Source organism: Poromitra crassiceps, assembly GCF_964638095.1.
Source record: "Poromitra crassiceps genome assembly, chromosome: 27".
Lineage (NCBI taxonomy): Eukaryota > Metazoa > Chordata > Actinopteri > Beryciformes > Melamphaidae > Poromitra > Poromitra crassiceps.
This window is the reverse complement of record NC_139650.1, coordinates 16,339,507-16,366,540: the sequence shown is the minus strand read 5'-3', so window position 1 is coordinate 16,366,540 and position 27,034 is coordinate 16,339,507. Positions and strand designations below refer to the sequence as shown.

Sequence of the window (27,034 nt, the reverse complement as noted above, 5' to 3'; positions counted from 1 at the left end):
TGTCCACTGGCTCACAGCCTCAACACAACAACGTGCAGGCTAGGGGTGTCAAAAATAATCGATTATAAGATGCATCGTAGGGGTGGGGGAAAAAATCGATTCACCTAAGTATCGCGATTTTTAATGTCATGATTTTTTGGATCGATCTTTTATTCCAGAATCGATAATCGCAAATAATAAAAAAAAAAAAAAAAAAAAAAAATTGGGTGCTTGCAGTCAGGCCACTCACTGAACAGCAGGCCAGGCGCCGCCTACTGGTTTACTAGTGGTTTTATTACTTTATTAGTTAGTCTGAAGTAATAATTACACTTCAGGGTTAAAGTGGGTGCATCTCATTGTAAAATTGGACTTCAAACGGCCCAAATCTGGCTTCAAACGGCCCAAATTTCACGCGCGTTGGCCCATATCGGCCTGCTTGGTATCTAATGCCCTGGCCTGAATTATGATCCCAGTCCGCCCCTGTTTTTAACTATATCGCCCAGCCCTACTCATGATATATAATATACAGTCTCTAGTGTATGATTCAACTTTTCCCATGTTCTAATCTAGTGTAAAAAAGCAAACAAAGAAAAAAATAAACAAAAATCGCAATAAATCGTAATATCGAATCGCAATAATCGTAGAATCGCAATACTTAAGAATCGCAATATAAATCGAATCGGCACCCAAGAATCGTGATAGTATCGAATCGGGAGATAAGTGAATCGCCACAGCCCTAATGCATCGCGATGCGGACCTGCACGATTCTGCATCGATTCACAATTTTTTTTTTTTTATAATCAAATAAAATATAATGGAAGTACATGCAGTTGTTTATTTTAATTATGGATCATAATACAATGCAATTCTAAATGCACTTTTATTGTAAAAGTAGCCACACAGTGAGAAAAAAGAAAGTGAGAAAAAATAAATCATGTATTGGGGAAAAAAGGGATGCATCGATTTAAGATGCATCGATAATCGTAATCGAATCGTAGCCCTCTCAATCGTAATCGAATCGTGAGACCAGTGAAGATTCACAGCCCTAGTGCAGGCTGTCCACTGGCTCAGACACAACACAACACTGTGCAGGCTGTCCACTGGCTCAGACACAACACAACACTGTGCAGGCTGTCCACTGGCTCAGACACAACACAACACTGTGCAGGCTGTCCACTGGCTCCAACACAACACAACACCGTGCAGGCTGTCCACTGGCTCAGACAGACGTCTGCGTGCTGGTCGGGGAGCTGGAGATGGCCGTGCCGAGGTCCAGCGCTGCTGGGCCGGAGACGACTGCGGCCCAAAGTGTACATTAGCCATTCACTCATTCACATGTCCAGTTGGTGTTCCAGCTATACGCCTAGAGGGCAAGACAGTTGTGTTGACACTCAAAAGCACATGCAAAGCTGGCTTGACCGTGACAATAGAATAGATAAGCAAAATGGGTAAGAAGAGAAGAGATAAGGAAAATGGATGAAATAGGGGGAAAAGATGAGAGAAGTGACCAAAATAGAACAGACACACAGAAGGAGGGAGGAAAGGGCACAGACAAGTAGCTGGGAAGGGATGTCTTAATGATCAAATCCTTCAGCACAACATGTCAAATATGACAAGAACCACAGGCACAAGACCCAGACACGGCCAACACACTTACATACTGTACATAAACACATACACTCAAGCTATGACCATGATGACTGCAACCCTAAAGATAGTGTCATTCACAAGCATAATGACTGCAACCCTCACAAGCATTTCAATGACATGGCAAGGCCTCGAGACATAAATGAACACGGATGGAAGACACACGCATGCACGCGCAAATTTAGGAAGCAAACTCCAATTAAATCTGGTTACCGTAAATTCCGGACTATAAGCCGCACCGGTGTATAAGCCGCACCTTCAAAGTTGACTATTTTTTTCTTATATAAGCCGCACCGGACTATAAGCCGCGGGTGTTTTAATGGTATTTTTTTTTTTTTTTTTTTGTGTTTTAATGTTTAATTACCATATGTAAGGGTTCATGCACAGAGGGGATTGTAGAGGAAGCTCCCATTTATTAACATTTCAACAAAACAACATAACACAACACCACCTGTGTTGTTTTTTACAGTGCACACAGTGTCATACAGTGTGGTGAAAAGAGGGCAAGAGAGGAAATTAAAACTTATTATAGTTATATAAGATTTATAGTTAGAAAGAGTGCTAAAAAAGAGAGATTTTTTTTATTTTTTTTTGAAAAAATCCATAGATAAGCCGCACCCTTATATAAGCCGCAGGGGCCAAAAAAGGCCAAAAAACGGGAAAAAAGGTGCGGCTTATAGTCCGGAATTTACGGTAATTATGTTCACTGTTTGATGGAAAAATGTGTTGGATGCATTGAAAGCACCCCCCCCCCCCCCCCACACACACACACACACATAAAAGGAAAAGCTCAGATATGAACTGTGTTGAGTGTGGGTAACAGTAATGGGAACAGTATCGAGCGTCTGAACCAGTGTCTCCTCTTAATCGGATCAAAGCACAATATGATTCATTGGCAGACAGCCAGCGCTGGCTAATTAACCTGGAGGACTTCCACATGCGGAAGGGAAAGCCTAGAGTGACTTCTCTTCAGAAACAGAGGAAGAGATGTGCTGCTCTCTGTTTACTGTCTGTCATGATCCCAGCCTTGTATTTATCCTCTGCTTCCCAGTCTGTCTCTGTGTATGTGGCAGTGTTGTAGTACTTCAGTCCAAGACTCGGACTCGAGTCCTGATTCTTGTGACTTGACTTGGACTTGAGGCGTACTGTCAGGGGTAGTGTCAGTCTGTCAGGGGTAGTGTCAGTCTATCAGGGGAAGTGCCAGTCTGTCAGGGGTACAGTAGTGTCAGTCTGTCAGGGGTAGTGTCAGTCTGTCAGGGGTAGTGTCAGTCTATCAGGGGAAGTGTCAGTCTGTCAGGGGAAGTGTCAGTCTGTCAGGGGTAGTGTCAGTCTGTCAGGGGTCGTGTCAGTCTATCAGGGGAAGTGTCAGTCTGTCAGGGGTAGTGCCAGCCTGTCAGGGGTACAGTAGTGTCAGTCTGTCAGGGGTAGTGTCAGTCTGTCAGGGGTAGTGTCAGTCTGTCAGGGGTAGTGTCAGTCTAGCAGGGATGCCTAGAATCAAGAAAGTGCCAAACAACTTACAAATTAAACGTTTTACAAAAGACTACCTGGTAACCCTCTCTCAGAATTTAAAACCAGGGTACATGGATGCCTTCATGACCTTCTGGATAGAGGAGATCACCAAAAATGAACTTTTTCATGTTGAGCAATTCACCGGTAAGCTCCGTTTTTTACACTATGGATTTCATCAAAACCATACAGGCTGTCCCACCCAGTGACTGACAACCATCTTCTGCTTGTCACCATGGACATTGGGTCGCTATACACAAACGTTCCTGTAGAAGGGGGCTAAGAGCAGCAGAATTTTTCCTCAATCTGTCAGAACAAAGCTCCACCACACCCAGTTCACCTAGCACAGTGTGCCTGCTTGAGCTCATTGAAACGGTGCTGTCAAACAATTTTTTCATGTTTGGAAAATTACCTTTTTCTGCAGGTATCTGGAGTCAGGATGGGCTCCAAGAAGTCCCCCAGTGCTTCACCTTACATCGGACTCATTGAACAGGAGATCATTCTTAACCGTGACAAGAATGCATTCCTACAATACATCTTCACCTACTGTATAAAGGGTACATTGATGATTTGTTTTCCATATGGACCTCCACAGAGGATAAGCTCAGGGACTTTCATAATTTCATGAACACTCAGAACTCATATATTAAATTCACTATAACCCCTCCCAAATTAACTTTCTAGATATCCTCATCATCAACAACAATGCCAACCACAGCACCAGTCTATACAGAAAACCTACCGACAGAAATTCACTACTACATGGACAGTCGTATCACCCCATACCTCTCAAAAAACATCTCCCGGGTTCACAATTCAACAGAATTCCTTGCATACAGTATGTAGCTCAGACAGCGACTTCAATAAATACAGGACAGACCTAGAAAACAGATTCCTTGCCAGAAGTGACAGAAAGGAAAGGGTGACACAAGCCTCCAACCGATTTGCTCAGCTCACACAAGCTGAATGCTTGAACAACACCAGGCCCATCACCACAGATAACAAGAGCACATGTGCAATCCAGTACTCACCACTGGCAAAAGACATGTCTGCTGTGATGAATAAACATGGGCATATGATCTCCACAGACCCGGCTCTCAGGGGACACTTGGACCATCCAGCTCTCAGGGGACACTCGGACCACCCACCTTGGATTGTTTATAAATGACCCCCCAACCTCAGGAACATGTTGGTGAGGACGGACTGCCCACCCAACCCCCTACCTACTCCACTCACGTTCCTCCCACCTGTTGAACCAGGGAACTACAAGTGCGGTAACTGCCAACAGTGCAACTTCACTAGAAAGACCAAAACATTCTATCATCCACACACAGGCAAAGCATTTAACATCAAGGGCATCATCGCATGTAAAACTACTAATGTGATTTATATGCTCAAATGCCCCTGCTGCCTTATGTATATAGGTAACACCTCTAGGCCTCTGAAAAACACAGGAGCAATATCACAAACCATGATCCCAAGAGCCCGGTGGCAAACAACTTGAATCATTTGCACCACACTGTTGCCTCTCAGTTGTATTGGGATTGAGAATGTGCAACTCCCACGGAGGGGGGGGGGGGGGGCATTACAATCTTCTTTTAACCCAGTGATACCTGATGCAGCATTTGTGTGTGTATCCCTTTAAGACCGCGAACTGCATCACGCGGTTCGCGGTCTTAAAGGGATACACACACAAATGAGGGATATACACGCAGATGCTGCATCAGGTATCAATGGGTTAAGATGTGAACTCTTTTGGATCTACACTCTGGACACTCTGTCACCCAGGGGCCTCAATGAGGAAATGGACATTTGTCCTTTCTTGTAACTGTGGTTCTGTGTGTTGCATCTGAATGGTCTCTCTCATTCTCATGTTAATTTGATCTTTATCTTCATCTGTACTTGTGGTCATTGTTTGCTAATTTTGCAGCGTGTTTAAGACATATAGAGGCGCCTCTCTAGCTTCCCCATAGGGTTAGGGTTAGGGTTATACTTTATGACAGCCCACTAGCCTGACGGTGGTGTTGGGGTTCTCCTCATTGTATGTACATACAGTATATACCTCCGTACAAACCGTAGTGTCTACAATCAAAAATTTTCCCTGGATTCCTTGGGTCATTCTGCATCTGGTGCCCATTCCCGCCCACAACTACTTAGCATACCCTAGCAAACATTTACAAACGCCCTAGCGATCAGCTGATAAAAATACAATTGTGTCATTTCGCCTATAGGGGGCAGGCGCCATAGCAACATTAAGTACCTGTGTCAATGAAGGAAGGAGGTCAGCAGGCTGAGGGGCAGCGGACGCCAACAGACTCAACAAAATGATCCGCAAGGCCAGGGACGTGGTGGAGCTGGAGCTGGGCTCTCTGACAACAGTGTCAGAGAGAAGGATGCTGTCCAAGTTATGTTCCATCATGGACAACGTCTCCCACCCACTCCATGACATGCTGGTGGAACACAGGAGCACGTTCAGTGCAAGACTGATCCCACCCAGATGCACCACAAGAACCACAAACTCTTCAACTCCTCCCTCAGAGCACCAGACACTCTGAGTGTCTGAGTGTCAATTAGGTAGCCTTGGACTCACTCCACCCATCCATAAATCAAAACCAACTTTGATTGTGCAATAAAACTCAGTGTGCAATAACTGATAAATACAGCAATTTGTGCAATAATCAATAATCCACGCTGTTCACTTTACTCACTGGATGCACCTTACTCATCATTATTATAATTACTACTACTATACTGTCTCAGTGGTATATAAGGATATAGTAGGCACCTCAGATATTTCACTTACTAAATGGTACTTGAGAATGATTGTTGGAGAAGGCACATATCCTTGTGACACTTTACTGTACACTTCAATTGTATTATATCTTATTGTTTATGATACATTCTTATGCCTCTTACAATGTGTGATGTTTATATTTTTTCATGCCTGAGTGTGAGCAACTGTAGCATGACTCCATTTCCCCTCGGGGATCAATCAAGTGATTGTGATTGTGATTCTGAAAGCCTACCTGCTAATAGACCTCTAACTGTCTGATGAAGAGTGTGTGCGCCGCACTTTGAAAGTGTAATGGCACCTCATTTTACAAACTGATTTGTTCATTCACTCATTCATGTTATTCTTCTGGCCAGGACCAGAGTACAACGACGCTACTCTGTGATGTCAGATCAGCAACAGCCTAAGCAAGCTAAGGCTAAAATCCAGTGAATTTTCAACACAAGAGGAAAAAAAAACTGACAAAGCATTACGAATGCGCACAGCACGACCCCCACAGAATCTTTGGGATCCCTTTAATCCACACAAACACACACTGATGGAGAGGGAGAGAGAACAAAAATCCTCCAGATGATGCTCTACAATGTGGCCATGGAAACGGCTTGTGTTCCCATGGCAACAGAGAATGGAAGCCGTGGTGACCAGGCCGTCTCCCGTGGTGACAGATCAAGTCCCAGGCACATAGCTTTTTGCTACAGCCATGTCAACGTCGAGTGTAGACCGGACACACACAGACTCGCAGTAACAGACACAGACTCAGAAACCAAATAACTCCTCCAAACACACAAATGCACCGTCTATGCAATATCCCAAATAATGACCTGCAGCACATTTACACACACAGACATGATCAGACATGATCATACAGGCTTACCTACAGGACAGATACCCTATGATACTGTACTGTATGAGCATCAATATTGACTATATCCATATTTTAACTGACAAGATAATGCTACTAACAGGTCATTCATTCTGACTAATCAATAGCGATAATGCAAGATTGGACACACACTTTGTCTCAATCTATCTCTCTGTCTGCCTCCACAATGTCTGTGTGTGTGTGTGCGTGTGCGTGTGTGCGTGTGCGTGTGTGTGTGTGTGTGTGTGTGTGTGTGTGAGAGAGGGAGGGAGATAGAGAGAGGAAGGGAGTATTTGGATGAGTGGGTGGGGGGTATTGTTGGGAGGACGTAAAGTAATTATTTTGTTGCTTACATTAGAAAATAGCACGTTTTATTGTTCATTAAAATTAAGTAGTTTTTTAAGTAGGGTAGTTTTTCTTTACCCACTTCAGAACAATATGGCTTGTGCTGCAATCATCCTTTTTTTTCTGCATGAAATGTGGAAAGATTTTCACTTTTACCTACAGTCATTTTAAATTTGCACTATGAAGCGATATGAAAGAAAAAGTAACTAATAATGGATTACAAGAGCTCCCTTTACAGAAAAAACACATGAGGTTCACATGTGGTGTGATGATGTGGATACATGTTACATTTCATGTGGAACACATGTGAAACCCATGGGAAGGGTGTTGTTTTGGAACATTTTCACATGTGGAAAACACGTCATGACATGTTATAACGTGTTAACAACATTTACATGGGTTTCACATGTAATCACATGGGAATTTACATGGGTTTCACACATTTCACATGTGACAATGTTCCAAAACCACACGCTTCCCACGGGCAAAGCACGTGTTTCACGTGTTCCACATGTTTTCACATGTGAAATTTAACATGTTTTCACGTTTCACATGTGAAATTGCATATGTGAAAAATTTTGCACAGTTCATGTGGTTTTTCTGTAAGGGCTGAAAGACTAATATAATTGATAAGGCTCCCACACACATGTACATTATATGAGCCTCATATATTTATCTTTTTTCTGCCAGCACCCATGACTGAAATTGTCAGATGTGCAAACTTGATTGTATTAAAGCAGCTACTGTACGAGGAACTTTCATTTCTGGTTGATTGTAACGGTGCCTTGGGACAAAAGTGGTACTGTTTGCCGTGAATGAAAACTGCATTCCCCCACTGTTTTATTTACTGCATAAGATTGACGTTATAACTTCATTCTCCAGTCGGAACGAAAATTACAACCAGTTTCACACGGGCATGACACTTGACGGACGCTGTGCCCGGCCAGCGCACAGGCATTTAGAAAAACAATCGATCTCCTCGCCGATGGTCTCATTTTCTGATGTTGGTAAGATGTGATGCATCAGTATTACATTTCGACAGTTTCAAAACCAGTTAAGAGTTCCTCATAGCTGCTTTAAGGAATTGAAAAACTAAGATGTTAAGTTACAGTACAAGTAGCTACCACAAAACAAGTAATTAACATTTCTCTAAATTGAGAGAGCAATTTCTGCAGGACCGCCAAGATGTGACAACCGTGTGTGCAAGCACCTATGAAGCTCCGCACATCATGTGCATTATTTATACAGGTGCTTCTCCACCATCCTGGAAAAAAACATCCCATAAAACGCCTTTCACTCTCAATGTGTGTGTGTGTGTGTGTGTGTGTGTGTGTGTGTGTGTGTGTGTGTGTGTGTGTGTGTGTCTGTGTGTGTGCGTGTGTGTGCGTGTGTGTGCGTGTGTGTGCGTGTGTGTATGTGAGTGCGCGTGCACAAGTCCATTTATTGTGTGCAATGAAAGCACTGCACCTTTGATAAATACCACTGCAGCCCTAAATAGAATGAAAGTGAAGCCTCAATCACATTAAGAAAACAACGGGCCCGTTTCCAAGGCGTGGATTTATCCCAACTTCCGACTGATTCAGTTTCAATGGAGACACTAAATGTTTTAGAATGTATTGATTGTATGCTCTGTCGCTGTCCTCGTGTGTCCTCTAAGACAAGAGTATTTAGCAGCCGCAAATAGATGACACAAATCCCAAGGCCCCATGTCCAAACTTTCCTCTTTGCCCAATTCTAAAACCTCAACCTCAAAATAAAAATCACTGCAGCCTTTGGGTCCCTAAACTGCCAGCTTGAATATACAGTATATATACTATATATACTATACTGCCAGCTTGAATATATACTATACAGTATATACTAAACTGCCACCTTGAATATATATATACTATATATACTATATGCCAGCTTGAATATATATATACTATATACACTATACTGCCAGCTTGAATATATACTATATATACTAAACTGCCACCTTGAAAATATATATACTATACTGCCATCTTGAATATTTACTATATATACTATACTGCCAGCTTGAATATATACTATATATACTATACTGTCAGCTTGAATATATAAGAGAGAGAGAGAGAGAGAGAGAGAGAGAGAGAGAGGGAGAACGTTATGTATTTATGTATTTATGTAGGCTATGTAGCCTATGTAAGCCTATGTATTTATTTAGCCTATTTAGGCTATCGGGAATTTGGAGATAGAAGATCAAAGACTTCGATCTGCTATTACTATCACGGAGACTTCAGATGATTAGTCTATACCAGTGATCCTCACTATTTCTTCGATGAGAGCCGCACTGGCAGGACAAAGTCAATAGGAGAGCCACTTTTACCGCAAAACACCAAAAGCCACCCCAACCAAGCACATCTGCCTACCATTTTTTTGTGTTTTATTGTTTTACACACACACACACACACACACACACACACACACACACACACACACACACACACACATATATATACCAGTTTCCCCTAGAAAATCTTTCAGGCCTGGAGGGATTTCGAAACGTACCCCGACCGCAACGGTGGGGGCCGTCGCTGGCGACGCTAAAGTTTTAGCTAACCTGTTCACATCTATGTTCGCAATGGCATCCCAAGTATCATCATACTATTATGGGATGCGATGCGAACAGTTGTATTATGGGATGTGCGTTTCCCAGGCAACGACACACGTTGACACGTTTTGGAACAGCGCTGCACACTGGCACAATACTCCTAAAAGCAAAATGCTTATTGTTTTGAATGATTTGGCACCTTCTATTACTGTCAACACCGGTATTGTTGTATTGTAATAATATGCCATAAAGGTTTATTGAAATTTTGGGGAGAGCAGAAAAAATAAATAAAAAAATCTTACTTTTTTTTTTTTTTTTTTTGCAATTTCTTAGAGCCGCCAACTAAAGCTTCGAGAGCCGCCAGCGTCTCGCGGACAGGTGTTCATATAGCCTATGTATAGACTCTATACATAGGCTATATGAACACCTTTCCTGTCAGGAATAAAATATTAATAAATAATTTAATAATAGCCTACGGACATTTCGAGGAAGACATGCAATCAGTCTGATTGTCTGATTGAACCAGACAATCTTATCACAAAGAAGGCTGGCTCTGATTGATTACTAGGGGTGGGGGAAAAAATCGATTCACCTAAGTATCGCGATTTTTAATGTCACGATTTTTTGGATCGATCTTTTATTCCAGAATCGATAATCGCAAAAAAAAAAAAAAAAATTTGGGTGCTTGCAGTCAGGCCACTCACTGAACAGCAGGCTAGGCGCCGCCTACTGGTTTACTAGTGGTTTTATTACTTTATTAGTTAGTCTGAAGTAATAATTACACTTCAGGGTTAAAGTGGGTGCATCTCATTGTAAAATTGGACTTCAAACGGCCCAAATTTCACGCGCGTTGGCCCATATCGGCCTGGCCTGCTTGGTATCTAATGCCCGGCCTGAATTATGATCCCAGTCCGCCCCTGTTTTTAACTATATCGCCCAGCCCTACTCATGATATATAATATACAGTCTCTAGTGTATGATTCAACTTTTCCCATGTTCTAATCTAGTGTAAAAAGCAAACAAACTGAGAAAAGAAAAGAAAAAAATAAACAAAAATCGCAATAAATCGTAATATCGAATCGCAATAATCGTAGAATCGCAATACTTAAGAATCGCAATATAAATCGAATCGGCACCCAAGAATCGTGATAGTATCGAATCGGGAGATAAGTGAATCGCCACAGCCCTATTGATTACCACGACTTGTTTTCATTTATTGAATGGACACCAGAGGTAAGTTGATTGAGTTCAAACTGCTGATGTGATGATCCAAATCCCAATGCCCCAAAGTTTATCCATGCAAGCCACAAGTCGCCAAAACAGGATCTGAATGAAGATGTTGTTTTTAAACGATAAAAATGCTCGTTCTTCAGGCCATTACGCACAGCGCAGCTGACTACGGCAGCTGGTTTATCCAAAAATACGCACTGTTTCCTGCAGTTGTGGCGGATCGAGGTCGGATCACGTTCTCACCACAAACGAACCGCACCAGAGTTTGTTTAAAGCGGACCGAGACCACCCTTTCTTGGCGATCTCGGTCCGCTTGTTTTGTCCCGCATCAGAGTGCGATTGCTGTGTTCACACTCCCCCAAACGAACCGCACCAAGGGAGAAAATGCTCTCTGTTTCGGAACAACTGCTCCAAACGAGATAGGTGTGAATACACCCTAAATGACCAATGAAAACATGTTTTACTGGGTAATCTATGTAACACGTACCACCATTGGATGCTAGACCCGTCCATCACATCGCGTATGTGACAGTCGGACTTCCATGCTCCCCTCCACCTCATGAGGACTTACCCGGAAAATCGATTCTGGCATCGTCTGACGTAAATGGCAAATGGTAAATGGCCTGCATTTATATAGTGCTTTTATCCAAAACGCTTTACAATCAGTAGGTTCATTCACCCATTCACACACCGATGGCGGCAGGCTACCACGTAGGGTGCTGGCACACCATCAGGAGCAATTTAGGGTTCAGTATCTTGCCCAAGGACACTTCGACATGCAGACTGGACGAGTCAAACCACCGACCTATTTTATCCAAAGCGATTAGTGGACGACCCGCTCTACCTCTCTGAGCTACAGCCGCCCCCAGTCTGTGAAAATAGATCAATAAGGTGTTTTCGGTTTGTCCCTGGGCTGCAAACTCATTTAAAGTATGCAAATCGAAGTGGTTTCTGACGAGAATAATGTCACGTTAGTCCGAGACTTCTCAACCCCATGACAGAGCCACTCTCCCCGCCTTGGGAGAGTGAAGAGCTCCGCTGCTCTTGGTCCGCGTGTCCCCGCAGCCCAGAGCAGAGCCGCTTGTGCTCATGCGATCCACAAGGCAGGCACCCATGCGCTGCTGCCTGGCCGGCAGAAAGTGCCCCAGACTCGGTGTGATAATGCTGTGACATCATTTGAGCTTATTCAGGTAAGATAGTAATAATGTAATGACACATACAGCGGGAAACTGTCTATAATGAAGGCATGTGCCAAATATTTTAAGAGCACAACGGTTTTTTCATTTCCTGAAAAGTTGGCGTCTTGGAGATGAGTGGTTGTCATAGGACAGCGACGACATACTATACTGCCAGCTTGAATAACCCTTAACTTTGAGTCACATATCAGTCTCAATAAACTATAAACATATTTGAATTTAGTGGTGAACCATGTATTCCGACATAGCGTAAAATTTTCACTTTTCAATGACTTTTTCATGACATTTATTGTACTTTCCATGAGATATCTGTCATATCAAGACAGGCTGGATATCCCTTGAACTTCCTCTAGCAGCAGACAAGCTTAAAAGTAAAGAAATAAATAATCCATGGCATTTCCAAAACCTCTTTTGATATGTTTCATCTTTAGACTTTCTGGAGCTGTGTAGGATCCCTGTGAAAGCCTAGTCTGGGGCCAAAAGCTTATATTGGCATTTGGTCATTTGGTGAAAACCAGAAATGGTGGAAACGGTCTGTGCTTCAAAAAACAATTCCGCTCTGAAAACAAGTAATAGACAATAAATGTGATGCGAGTTCTCTTGCTATGTAGCTAAAACACAAAAAATAAAATAGAACGAGAACACTGCAGCACAAACCGGAAACAATTACAGGCAGTGAGATCTGCCTGATCTGGCGGATCTCAGAGCAGATGACTAATTGAGCACTAACAGATACCAGGCTTTTCTCCTTTGAGAGAGAGCCTGGTGATGCAAAGGTAGTGAAATCCCACCCACATCCAACATTCGATCTCACTCACAGGCATGCAGGGAGAAGTGTTTGCGGTCTGCGGGGGCCGTGGTGCCCGGGGCCGACGGGATGGGGGGGTTCACAGCGGGCCCCAAGGGTCCTACTACTGGAGGTATGCTGGTCGCCACCGCTGTTGAGCCAGATGACTGTCCTCCCCCTCCTAACAGGTGCTGGATGGAGTCTCCTCCCTCTCCTAACAGGTGCTGGATTGAGTGAAGCTGGAAACAAGGATCTGAGAGCAGGACCGACGAGGCTCGGGATATCCTGAGAGAAGGAGAAGGTGTGGCGAAGAGAGGGAAGAAGAGAGAAGGGGCAGATTGTTAGAACCGTAGTGCTAGAAAGGCTAGTCTTCTGAACCTGTTCTGTGGAAAAGTAACGTTCATGCCATACCCAGCATTACCAAAAATTACAGCACTTTCGTAAAACACTCAATTTTCAGCAGGGCTTATACACAGTTTCAATCAACAATATGAACTGATGTTCAAATATGAACTGATAAATTAAGTGCTTTTCAGATTAGTGGGTTTGAATGGTGGTTACCATCTAGGGCATTCACAGACTAGTCGACTAGTCGACTAGTAAAACCACTAGTCGACACTGTGCTTAGTAGTCGACTAGTCGTTTTAGCAAAAAAAAAAAAAAAAAAAAAAAAAAAATTTTTTTTTTTTTCTTTCTTTAAGAAAGAACATACATGGACTATCATATCCCATATCCCCCACAAAGAACATCAAAACACAACAAAACAAAACAAGAAAACTGCATAAGTTACACAATAATCCAAGAACAAACAAGACTATTGGACAAACAACCAAACAAAAACAATGCATTCAAAGTAAATACATAGATCTTGCCCTGTTGGCAGCTAGGAAATGCATAGCTTTAAATTGGAAACCATCCAATCCCCCAGCTGTAGTTCACTGGTGGAATGAACTCTCAAGCTACCATACGTTGGATAACATTTACTACAAGAGCAAAGGCAGATTCTTAGACATCCCCAAAATATGGCAACCACATACAGAGTTTGACTTTAAGAACTTTTTACCCCAGTGTCATTAGGCTTATCAGGATAGGAGCTGAATGCATTGTTTTTGTTTGGTTGTTTGTCCAATAGTCTTGTTTGTTCTTGGATTATTGTGTATCTTATGCAGTTTTCTTGTTTTGTTTTGTTGTGTTTTGATGTTCTTTGTGGGGGATATGGGATATGATAGTCCATGTATTGTATGTCGTGTAAATACCTCATGTTCTTTCTTAAAGATTAAAAAAAAAAAAAAAAAAAAAAAAAAATTATTAAAAATAAATTAAAAACGGTTAGTCGACTAGTCGACTACCTTTAGGGACGACTAGTCGACTAGTAAAATTCACTAGTCGTGAATGCCCTATTACCATCAATGAATTTGGTGGACAGAGAACTTAATGCAGATGTAGAACTTGTAGAAAAATCTGCAACCTTCATGTCATCTTCCAGGACCGGTTTTACAGGGGTGCAAAAGCACGCATTGCACCCTTATTTTAATTGTCTGCATGCTCAGCCTTTGGCCGGCCGCCCGGGTCGGCCCGTGCATGTGCACCCCTTTCTATCTAGGATGCATCCCTAGTCATCTTGTTCTGGAACCGGCCCTGTCATCTTCACTTTCATGTGTCATCAGCATAACTGAAAATGTATGTTTGCAGATGTGTTCAAGTGGAATAATGTAGATGGAGATAAAGATGGGGCCTAAAAATGACCCTTGTGGCATCCCACATGTAATTTCTGCTGATGATGAATTGACTATGGTGGATGTGACAGTTAATTTGATAAATTGCCTGGTCACAAGCCGATTTTTTGGGGGATATGAATCGCGAATGACCATAAAATCAGCTTTTCTTTTTTGTGTTTTGATCCAAGTCAAATGTAGTCTGACTGGCTTGAAGCAGCCTGGTGGACTTAGCTCTCCCATTGGTGCCTGCCATTTCAGTCGGTGCCGGATGGAAATCCAATTCCGCTCCGTGCAAGCTTTGCAATTGGCTCCGACCCGCTCTGACTGCGGCTGCGACATATATGGATTTCCTTTCCACTCCCCCCGTGTAGAATCTTTATGCCTCTGCTGCTATACGTGTCGAATCTGCCGAGCTCAAAATGCCGGCGCCGCTGCCTTTGAAACATTAACAACAGCAGCGCTAGCCACTAGCTCGTTGCTACACGCTGAAAACGATTGATGTGGATTATGCAATGAAGCCAGCCTGCATGGTACTTTCGGTGGATGGCTGTAAAGGTATTACAGAGCCTTTTCCCCCTCTAGTCCACAGTGCTGCTATTACCAGCCATACTCTCTCCCGTTGCAGGGAGTCTCGCAAGCGAGACTAAGTCAAATGTAATGCAGTCACTTGCGATATCAGCTTGTGACTGGGCTTAAAACTCTTTAAATATGGATTATAAGAAATGTCTATGGAGAAATTAATGAGGAATTCCAAGCCTAAGGTCCCATGGGCAACCCATATGTTGGCGTGGCTTAAGCACTCTATGGTGGAGGTTGACTGTCAAAAGATGAATTCGGACCTTGGTTCAGACTTTTAAGTGTGAAAACGACCTTATATATATACAAAGTTATATCAGGGTAAAAACAAAAACACATATTGAATTATGCTGTTGTGCCTTATAGAGGTCAATAGTATTTTTGAGGAATGGGTTCTGTGTTGATTTTTTGGGTCTGCAGGGAGGTTTGGAACTGACATCTGCTCAATATCCATCCAGGCTGGAGGAGTCTCTATTGGAAAATAAAACATTGCAGAGAACTGAGCAGACCAATAACACCATTTCAAGTTTGGACGCCGTAGCCCTCCCCTTTCATAAGGCAGGTATAGTAGTCCAAGTCTTAATCTAGATTTTTTGTTTGTTATTCCAAATAAATGTACTAAGAATACTATTAAGCTAGTTAAACAAAGATCCTGGCAGTGGGAGGGGGGTCGACTGGAATAGATATAAAAATGTTGGTAAAATATTCATCTTGATCATATTTACAGTATACGGCCAATCATTGATATGGGCATTGTCATCCATCTGTCCAATGTTTCCTTCACTTTTCTCACTAGTGGGTCATAGTTCGTTTGATTGATTTAATTTCTAGAGTAATTCTGACACCAAGGTAAGTAAACTCTTCCTTTGCATTAATAAACTGGGTGTTTATGACTAGGTTCAATCTTTCTTCTTTGTTCAAAAATAGTATTGATGATTTTGAGTTGGTAATGGTATAACCAGAGAACCGCCCAAATGATTTGTTGCATTAAGTTTGGGACATATACTGACAGATACATTTGTCAAGAAAAGGATCACATCGTCATCATAAGGATATTCTATGTTCCCGTTCTCCTAACTGGATGCCCAACAGGTTTCTCTGTGTTCTTATTGCCATAGCTAGGGGTTCTATTGCCAATATGAATAGCATTGGTGATAAAGGGCATCCCTGGAGTGTAGATTTCTCCAAAACAACTGGTTTAGAAACAATACTATTTGTGAGGACATTGGCTATTGGGTTTGTATATAAAATCTGAATCCATTTATGGAAGTTGTTTCCAAATCCAAATCTAGGTAAGACATTAAATAAATATGGCCATTCTATTCTATCGAAAGCCTGGCGAGCATCCAGTGCTGCTGTATCTTTAGCATCAGCTTTTTCATGGATAATGTTAAGAACTCTTCTAATATTATGGAATCCTTGGCATTTTGGCACAAACCCGTTTTGATCATTATGAATGATATGTGGAATATAAGGATCTAACCTCCTAGCTAGGGCTTTACACAGTATTTGTGTGTCCGATCCAAGCAGGTGTATTGGCCTAAATAAGGACACTCTGTAGACACTTTGCCTGGTTTCAGGATCAGTGTTATCATTGCCTGCCTTAAAGAAGGCGGGAGAGTTCCATTTTGATAGGATTCGTTATACATATTTAAGAGTGGGACTTATGAGATGCACATTTTCCGCAAATTCCAAACTCGATCATTGGTAACGTTAACAATCAATCAATCAATAATTGTAAGTAAAAATACAAAATTTTCCAAACCATACCAAATGTGTTTTTTCCTCCCTCAATAAAACGTTTATTTATGCAGCAACAACTTATTGTATATTTCTCACAGCATTGCATAGCATAGCCTACGCTATGAAACACATAAAAACGTGGAGGCATAACTTTTTAGACATGTCAACATTTGCCCAGAATCCCCGTCACGGCCGCAGGGGCTCACTTACCCACGCAGATTGTTTATTTTTTCTGCTCGCAGTCCAGGTGCGAGCCAATTTATCCGAATGAACACTTCTACTTGAACAGCATCTTATGACTTGTCTGAAAAGGGCTATAGTGATGTAGCCGAGTGTCCGGGTCCGCCTATTACTTACACTTTGTTAAAACAATAAACGAGAGTCAGGCTGTAACGTTATAACACGTTTCCACATTTATTCTCAGTTAGCGCCTAGCGTTAGCACTAAGCACACACCGGCTCTGTGGTCAACAACAAAGTCCCCCACTTCCTATTGTACGGCAACTGTCGAGGGGACAAACACAGAGCTTCGCATACATGCTGAACAGTCTGTTACAGTGATATAATTGCGCCCTCTGGAGGATCATTGAAAAATGATTTGAAAACACCATCTAATGCACGTTGCTTTTATGTTCTGTTTTGATCGAGTAATTTTTCTTTGCTCGAGTAAATCCTTAACAAGCAATTAATCGAGTTTCGATTAATTGTGTGCATCCCTAGTGGGACTAGTCATTTATCATTAAATGTCTTATAAAATTCAATTGGTAGGCCGTCAGGCCCGGGCGCCTTAACAGAAACACAAGTTAATTAAGTTGACCTTTTAGGCAATATATGGAACACAGTTCATTTCCTAGATTACCTACATTAAAAAGAGTAGGTTAGAGTAAGTAGGAGAAAGACGGGAAGTGAGGTACAATGTTTCTGAACAAATGATGAAATAACCTATTAAACTAACCATTAGGCCCTAATGTGTATGGTACTTATTGGCTCCCATCACAGTTATTGGTAGAGAATGAGTGAACCACAGAGGAATCATGCTGCATGGCTGTGGGGCTGTTCAATATTGCTCTTCTGAATTAGTAATGTTTGGAACATATCAAGAGGCCCTCTGTTCTACTTCAATTACCCCGTGGAAAGGTCATTTCTGCAAAGCGACATTTCCTTTTTTGTGTACTGAGATTATAGCTATGAGCTGTCAAGATTAAGGTGAAATAAAAACAAAACTAATCTAGATATAGAAAACATGAACAGACTGAACAGATGGAGACTATTTCCATGCAGTCTGATGGTGTCACAGGCATTTTCCTTTCAGCCACTAAACATGATCACATTAGTAGTGATCAGTATCAGCATTGCCCTCCAGCAGGTAAAGAGGGACCGAAGCCACGTCCAAATGCATTAAAGCTCCACTGCACATGCTAAGCAACCCAAACGGGCCAAACAAGTGGAGTGGAGAGCAGCATGTGGCTTCAGATAAACATCTAACAAGTGGAGTGGAGAGCAGCATGTGGCTTCAGATAAACATCTCCCATCAATTCCAATTAAATTCAAGGTGCTTTATTGGCATGACAGTTCACAAACAAACCATATTGCCAAAGCGTGTGACAAGAGATTAATGATCAATTATTAAATAACAAAAACATTTAATAACAGGAAAACATTTCCACCCCCCCCCCCCGTGTGTGTGTGTGTGTGTGTGTTGCTGTGCCTCCACTGTCTACTGACTATCATTGTTTCTGTGTTTGTCACTTATGTTTCTGAGGAAACAGAAACCAGCAAAAGATATCCCCTGACTGTAGCCAATTAAAAACATAACTTTTCACATAGACTAATTATTTTTCACATTTCTCATTCAACTGTGTCCCTCTAATGTTGGACAGCAAATATAGAGGTTTACTGATAGTGCAGTATGAGAAGTTCAGACATGTGGCTGGGTCAATTTGACCTATCCTCTCAAATAGGGATGTAATGATATGAATGAAATATGGCATCTACCAAAATAAGTATAAGCTTAATTAAACCTTTTAATTAAACGTACTATGGCCCAACGAAAAAACAAACAAACATTTTACTTTGTAGAAAAATACTGCTTTATTGAACCGAAACAGAAAATAATATGAGAATGTTTAGTTACACAATGGTCCTCCCTTATGAACTTATCTGTAGTGGCGTGCGGCCATATTGTGGGCACAGTATAACAGGGAAAGCGTGGTTGCTTGATATTGCGGTATACAGTACCTCAAAACAGTATCATTACATCCCTACTCTCAAATTAAGTCTGTCTCACATCTTTGTCACAGTGTAACAGGAAGTGACTTCCTGTCTGTACCTTCACCACAGGCTGCTTCTCTGACAGCCTGTTCTGTCACTTTGTACCTTCACCACATGCTGCTTCTCTGACAGCCTGTTCTGTCACTTTGTACCTTCACCACAGGCTGCTTCTCTGACAGCCTGTTCTGTCACTTTGTACCTTCACCACAGGCTGCTTCTCTGACAGCCTGTTCTGTCACTTTGTACCTTCACCACAGGCTGCTTCTCTGACAGCCTGTTCTGTCACTTTGTACCTTCACCACAGGCTGCTTCTCTGACAGCCTGTTCTGTCACTTTGTACCTTCACCACAGCCTGCTTCTCTGACAGCCTGTTCTGTCACTTTGTACCTTCACCACAGGCTGCTTCTCTGACAGCCTGTTCTGTCACTTTGTACCTTCACCACAGGCTGCTTCTCTGACAGCCTGTTCTGTCACTTTGTACCTTCACCACAGCCTGCTTCTCTGACAGCCTGTTCTGTCACTTTGTACCTTCACCACAGCCTGCTTCTCTGACAGCCTGTTCTGTCACTTTGTACCTTCACCACAGGCTGCTTCTCTGACAGCCTGTTCTGTCACTTTGTACCTTCACCACGGGCTGCTTCTCTGACAGCCTGTTCTGTCACTTTGTACCTTCACCACAGCCTGCTTCTCTGACAGCCTGTTCTGTCACTTTGTACCTTCACCACAGCCTGCTTCTCTGACAGCCTGTTCTGTCACTTTGTACCTTCACCACAGCCTGCTTCTCTGACAGCCTGTTCTGTCACTTTGTACCTTCACCACAGCCTGCTTCTCTGACAGCCTGTTCTGTCACTTTGTACCTTCACCACGGGCTGCTTCTCTGACAGCCTGTTCTGTCACTTTGTACCTTCACCACGGGCTGCTTCTTGGAACTGAACCAATCAATGAAGCATTTTTCTCTCAACATGCTCACTCTTATACAATCACACAGTCACACTAGACTCCACCTCACACTATAAGCCGAACCCACAGACTCACTCTCTCTCTCACTCCAGTTCTCCACACCCTCTCTCCCTCTTCTTCTCACCTTCCTCTGTCTTTATTGATCCTGAAACATGTGAAAGGCATCATTCTCTCTGTTTCTCGCTCATCTCTGCCTCTCTGTCTTTATTTGTAACCAATCCATCCAGTGCTCAATCACGGCTCTCCTTGCTAATGAAACTCCCCACCTTGTCCCTCTCGGCTCCTCTCTGTTCTGCTCTCTCCTGCGGCGCCACTCAATCCAACCTCGACGCATCAATCTTTTATAGCAAGGCTTTCTGCACGGCCCCACTCCCACCCTTTGACTCTTTCTGAACGTGTCTACCCTCCCTTTCTCTCTCTCTCTCTCTCTCTCTAAGTCTGATACTGTACTTGGATCACTCTCTTTGACCATATTGCTATGACTAATTCCGCGTTCCATTTGCATGGGAGCTGGGACTTTCCCAGTTCAAAGGTCGGGAACGCCCAATAACGTCACCTGAACTCGGATTTCCTACTCCGAAACTCGGTGGAACCTCACCAACCCCAACCTTAAAATCCGAGATGACAGGTTCCACATCAACTGTAGTGAAAGCTGTAGTAAAATATATGGTATATTATCACTTACACCTTATTTGTCTCATTAACACAATACTGTACAGTATACAGATGTTACTCATTTAGTTTCACAGTGCTGCTGCAGTAATGCTGCAGCATTAAATGTGGGGGCTTTTCTTATCTAATAATAATAATAATAATAGCGCTCTTCAATGACCCAAAGTCGCTTACAGTAAGAGTCGACAGAAAACAAGAAAAATAGAAACAAGCAACAGGCAACAGATACAAGTAACAATAGCAAAAGTAATGAACGAGCAACAGGCAAACAGATACAAAATAACAATTAAGATGTCCAGTCAGGGATATATGTAAAACAGAGGGGAGGGAGGGAGCATGAGGGAGGGACAGGGGAGAGAGGGAATGAGAGATGGAGGTGGCGAGGGTGGAGGAGGTGGTTGAGGGTAGGGCAGGTTGTAAGCTTGGGACAACAGGTAGGTTTTTAGTCGGGATTTGAAAGTGGAGAGTGAGAGTGAGGTGGAAGTAAAGGTGCGTTCACACCGAGATATTTATTTTTCGCTCTGTCGCTCAAGTCAACCCTTTGGAATCGCTCTGTCGCTCTGTTTAAATCGCTCATCAACAGGCACACGATTTGATGGACATGTGGGGGATATAACGTTACGCAATGTCATGATATTTGTCCACTACGAGCCACCGTCATTGTTTACAAGCTAAAGCCTATCAGCGTGCTCCTAATGCGAGCTCCATACCGGTAGTACAGACTTCACTTCATGTCAGCTGTCAGGCTGTCAATGTGGTTTGTTGCCACACAATAAACCAGCGGTTTGTTCCAAGCCAGTGTGATCCTTGACTCGTTCTCACACGGCAGCCAATCAGCGTTGAGCGGCGAGCGACTGATGCCAGCGTATTTTCGCTCGAGTTGGGATATTTCATCTCGGGCGACGAGCTAATTTTCTCCCTATCGCTCTGTCTCTGCCGCTCGGACGCCCAGCGATTTTTCTCCCAGGCGAATATACGCTCAATCGCTCGTTTGCATTGACTTTGTATGTAAACTCGACGCCAGCGAAAAACTTTAATAGGTCGGTGTGAACGCACCTTCAGAGGTCTTGATGATGGAGCTGACATGGGGATCAAATGAGAGGGTGGGGTCCAGGATGAAACCAAGGTTGCGAGCCAGGGGGGGAGGGGGTGATGGTTGAGTCGTCGATGGTGAGAGCGATGGGTCCGGTTTTGCTGAGTGTGGATTTGGTGCCAATGAGAAGAAGTTTGGTTTTGTCACTGTTGAGTTTGAGGAAGTTGTGGGTCAGCCAGGTTTACATTACATACGTCATTTGGCAGATGCTTTTATCCAAAGCGACTTACAATAACACATTTTTGTCAGTAATAGAGCAATCAACTATGCAACACAGTCTATGACAACTACAACATCTGAAGGAATAGTGGTAAAGTTAAGTTAGTATTTTTTTTTTAAGAGAGAGAAGTTAGTTCAAGAAGGGCCCAGGTGGAGCATGAAAAGGTGTCTCTTTAGTCTTTTCCGAAAGATCGGCAGTGATTCAGCCGTCCTGACTGAAGGTGGAAGCTCGTTCCACCATTGAGTTGCCAGGGACGAGAAGAGTCGCGATCGGGATGAGCGACTTTTTAGCCCCCGTAGCGAAGGAGGGGCGAGGCGCCCTGCACTAGTGGAGGAGCGAAGGGAGCGGTGAGAGGTTTGGAACCTGACCATAGATTGCAGGTACAGAGGAGCTGTCTGGTGTACTGCCCTGTAGGCCAGTACCAGTGTCTTGAATTTGATGTGTGCCGAGATGGGAAGCCAGTGAAGGTCCCGGAAGAGGGGAGTGACATGAGAGAATTTGGGTTGGTTGAATACCAGACGGGCTGCAGCGTTCTGAATGAGCTGAAGCGGTCGGATGTCGGTGGCAGGTAGGCCGGCCAGAAGCACATTGCAGTAGTCCAGGCGGGAGATGATAAGTGAGTGGACCAGGAGTTGAGTGGCTTCCCTTGTGAGAAAGGGACGGATTTTGCGGATGTTGTACAAGGAGAACCTACAGGAGCGTTTTTATTGCAGATATGCAGGTTCTGATGTGGGTGAGGGGTGGGTTCTGAAGGGATTTGGTGCTGATGTAGATCTGGGTATTGTCGGCATAGCAGTGGAAATCCAGGTTGAATTAGCAAATGATGTGACCAAGGGGGAGTATGTAGCAGATGAAGAGCAGGGGGCCAAGGACTGAGCCCTGGGGGACCCCCTGCGTGACAGAGGAGAAGGTGGAGGTGTGACCGGAGAGGGAGATGCACTGTTGTCTGTCAGTGAGGTAGGAGGTGAGCCAGTCCAGTGCGGTGCCCTCAACACCCAGTTGGCGCAGCCTTTGGAGGAGGATGGAATGGCTCACTGTGGCTACGTTTACATGATGACTTTTAATTCAGAATTAAAACTTCCGAATGAAATCATTCAGAAGTAAAGTTTTTTCCTGCGAGTTTACATGTAAAATCTTAATTCCGAAAAGGTGGTTACATGAAAGAAACTTTAATCTGATGTTTTTGAGTCATCGTAAGGTTTGGGGCTGGGAAGGCTTCTGATTGGATAAACGTAAACAGGATGTTAACGTCATTACGTTTACCAGAAGTAAACACTCAGCAGAGTTCTCAGCGCTGCGTGATTTCTAACCCCACATAGGATAAGCAATAACCACGCACTGTGGCGCCGGGATTGGCCAGGAGCAACACTGGAGGACACGCAGCCCAGCGATTTCATGAACCAACTGAATAGCTCTTCTTGAGAACGGACAGCGATTTACCGGTGCGAGCGACGAGCTAGAAACAGCAACAACATGGAAGAAAACGTTATCACCGCACTTTTCTGTTTCATTTTGATCGTTTGTGTTAAGCAGCAGCACGACAGTAATATGCTACTGCTTATTCTGCGTCTGCTGAGGAGGAGAAGGGAGGCAGTAGAAAACCGCTGTACCTCAGTCCATTGCCTTTTCCCACTCGCAAGGCCAGACAGCAGTGGATGAAAAAGGGAGCGAGCATGCAAAAGAAAGACCGGAATGAACTTAATTCCTAAAAAAGGGTATACATGAACGCAAAATGGTTTCATTCGGAATAAAAAACGGAATCAACCGGCCACTTACATCGGATTGAATTTTCATTCGGATTGGCCATTTTCATTCGGATTTAAGTTTTTTCAGATGTTTACATGATAACTTTTAATAGGATTGAACGTTAATTCCGAATGAAAAGGGGAATAAACGGTCCATGTAAACGCAGCCTGTGTCAAAGGCTGCGCTGAGGAGGTACTAGTATCAGGATGTTATCTAAATGTTTCCTTTGTTATTAACAACAGTTATCAAAAGCCCGAGTGGCAGCAGTACTGCGAAACTAAATGAGTAACATCTGTAACTTCGATCTGTGTACATGTATCTTAAATGCTAAGGCACAAAATACAGCAAAATGCATTGCTACTTGCTACAGTATCAACATTATTGCTAACAATGACTAGCCTGGCTAGAGCTAACGCTGGCTGGTTTTCCGACTATACTGGAATGCGGTCAACTCGGGTGTGACGTCAATCCCAGCTGGGACTTCCAAGTTCCGAGGCAAATGGAAGGCACCATGATACTACACTCTGCCTCTCCTACCATTTCTCTCTCTCCCTTAATGTCTTTCCAGTGCCAGCCTTCTATGATGCAAGTCATAGAAACAGACGGACACAGAGAGGGAGCATGATTACAATGGTGCCAAGAGGTTTCAACATGGTGTTCAACGCAATCAATGCTTTATATAAATGCTAATGCGATATACATATTTCATGCATCAGAGTGTAAAAACACGGCCACATTCTGCTCGTAGGTTGTAGTTGAGGAATAAGGGTATGTTACACACATACACACACATACAGGCTGTTAGGAAAAATGTCCACCCACTATCTCTCTCAGCTTCAGCATAACGTGACACATACACACGCAAGCACATGCACACATGCACACACATCTAAAACACCTGTGACTAACGGATCACGCTGGTGTTGCATCCTAGAATAAAATATAACTGACAGAGATTGTTTTTGATTTACGTTTACATTAGACTCATACTATTTTATTTAATTTAATTCTAGAAATACTTAATGTGTAAGTTCTAGCCATTCACAAAGCTACAGGAGAAGTGCTACATCTTGTTAGAACTGGGTGCATTTAGTAGAGCACTAAGAGATTCTCTGGAACTGTGTGTCTGAACAAGGTGTGTGCATTGTTGCAGAAGAAGTGTAGTAGGCTGAACAGCATTGTTGCAGAAGAAGTGTAGTAGGCTGAACAGCATTGTTGCAGAAGAAGAAGTGTAGTAGGCTGAACAGCATTGTTGCAGAAGAAGAAGTGTAGTAGGCTGAACAGACATAAACCACATGTATGCTTTTGATCTCAATATCAATCAAAATAATCATGATTATGATTTTTGCCATAATCGAGCAGCCCTACAATCAGTTACATTTATGTCAACTCACAAAAAGCAACTAAAATATGATTTGACAATTTTATTTTTGAGCTCTTCTGTAAATGGATAACAATCTATCATTTTTCTTTAACTCATTCAGGGCCAGTTTAGGACTGCCAATATTTAGCACAGGCCAAAGATTTTCATAATTGTTGGTCATCTTTCAAGACCCACAGTAAATTATCTATTAGCACCAGAGTGATTTGCAATACCTCAAAATGAAGATGTACGTCTCTGGGTTCACCAGGAAAAAAAAAGTTAGCTTTTAGCATGTTCTGTACTCTACTTATATCCATTTATATACACCCTGTTTTCACCCAAAATGTCTCTCTCTCAGATGACAAACAGGAGCAAATGCAATTTCTGTAAAATATACATTCTCAAGCAGAACTCGCTCTCAATTATTTTATTTTGAACTGTATTGACATCAGACATGTAAATACTATTCGTTATGACACAAATGAAAAAAAATATATATATATATATATATATATATACACATGAAGTGCTTTTTTTTTTACATTCAACAATATAGCAGTGTGAGTGAGTGAGTGTGCAGACAGACACACAGACAGACAGAGAGACAGACAGACAGACACACAGACAGACAGACAGACAGACAGACAGACAGACAGACAGACAGACAGACAGACACACACACACACACACACACACACACACACACACACACACACAGACACACACACACACGATCCCCCTTCGTTGCGTGATTTCTAACCCCACATAGGATAAGCAATAACCACGCCCTGTGGCGCCGGGATTGGCCAGCAGCAACACTGGAGCAGAGACACTACACTGGAGGGCACGCAGTCCAGCGATTTCATGAAGCTCTTGAGAACGGGCAGCTGCCTGCCTAGCTGTTCATGTGCTGCTCGTCCATGTGCCCTGTCATATTCTCCCTGCTATCGTTGCCGTTTTCCCCTCGGCTATTCAACACGTCCTCACCGCCCTCTGATCACTGCTGATCGATCATTTCCTCATTCCTCCGATGATCAAACGCATCTGTGGATTACTTTCTCCGGTTTTCTCCGGCTGGCACACAGGAAGGCTCGCACACAGGAAAGCGAGCAGCTCCTGCAGCGCGCGAGGGGCGTTTCAATGGGGTTTCTCCTGTCAGCACAAGGCAAGCTCCTTATCCATTTTCTGATATTCCTCCTGCTCAATTTCAAAACAACAGCTGCGGTATGTGTTTGTTCACGTGTTGTCTTAGATGATAGGGACCTGATACCATGTGACAGGCTGGGGAAGTGTTTTAACTACGCCCTGCAGTAATAAAAACAAAAACACGTCAAACACGTCATTGGCCCTCTGGGCTATTCCTGATAAGACGTCAAAGACGTCATTGGCCCTGAATGAGTAACAAGAATGCTTGGACGGAAATGGTGACACAGACGTGCCACAGGAATTTGAAAAGAAAAGCACAGATGATATCGGATTGTTGATCATTGAAGTGATATATCTAGATTGGTGTATCGTCACACCCCTAGTGTATACTGTATCCACACAGTAAATAGAAAAAAGGAGCTTCTTGATACTCAGAAGAATTTAATAAAGAAGTAATGTACATGTATAATTATTCAGTTAATACAAAGTACATCTTCAAGCAAGGACAAGGGCACAAGGGACGCAACGCGTTTCAACCTCTGGTCTTCGTCAGGCTGTAGGCACACACAATATTGACCGCTTCAGTATATCTATAGTAATACCAATCCC

At 43.1% G+C, this 27,034-nt stretch overlaps 1 protein-coding gene across 1 annotated transcript in view; it reads right to left on the bottom strand.

Moving 5' to 3' along the window:
• The window catches only part of LOC310798965 (E3 ubiquitin-protein ligase RNF123-like), a gene marked incomplete at its 5' end in the record, with an annotated part of 386,065 nt that overhangs the window by 65,477 nt on the left and 293,554 nt on the right, over positions 1-27,034 (bottom strand). Inside the window, one exon of the mRNA XM_083661528.1 lies at positions 12,950-13,203. Within this exon, the coding sequence (XP_083517654.1) occupies positions 12,950-13,203 (254 nt within the window). The remainder of the gene's footprint in view (positions 1-12,949; positions 13,204-27,034) is intronic.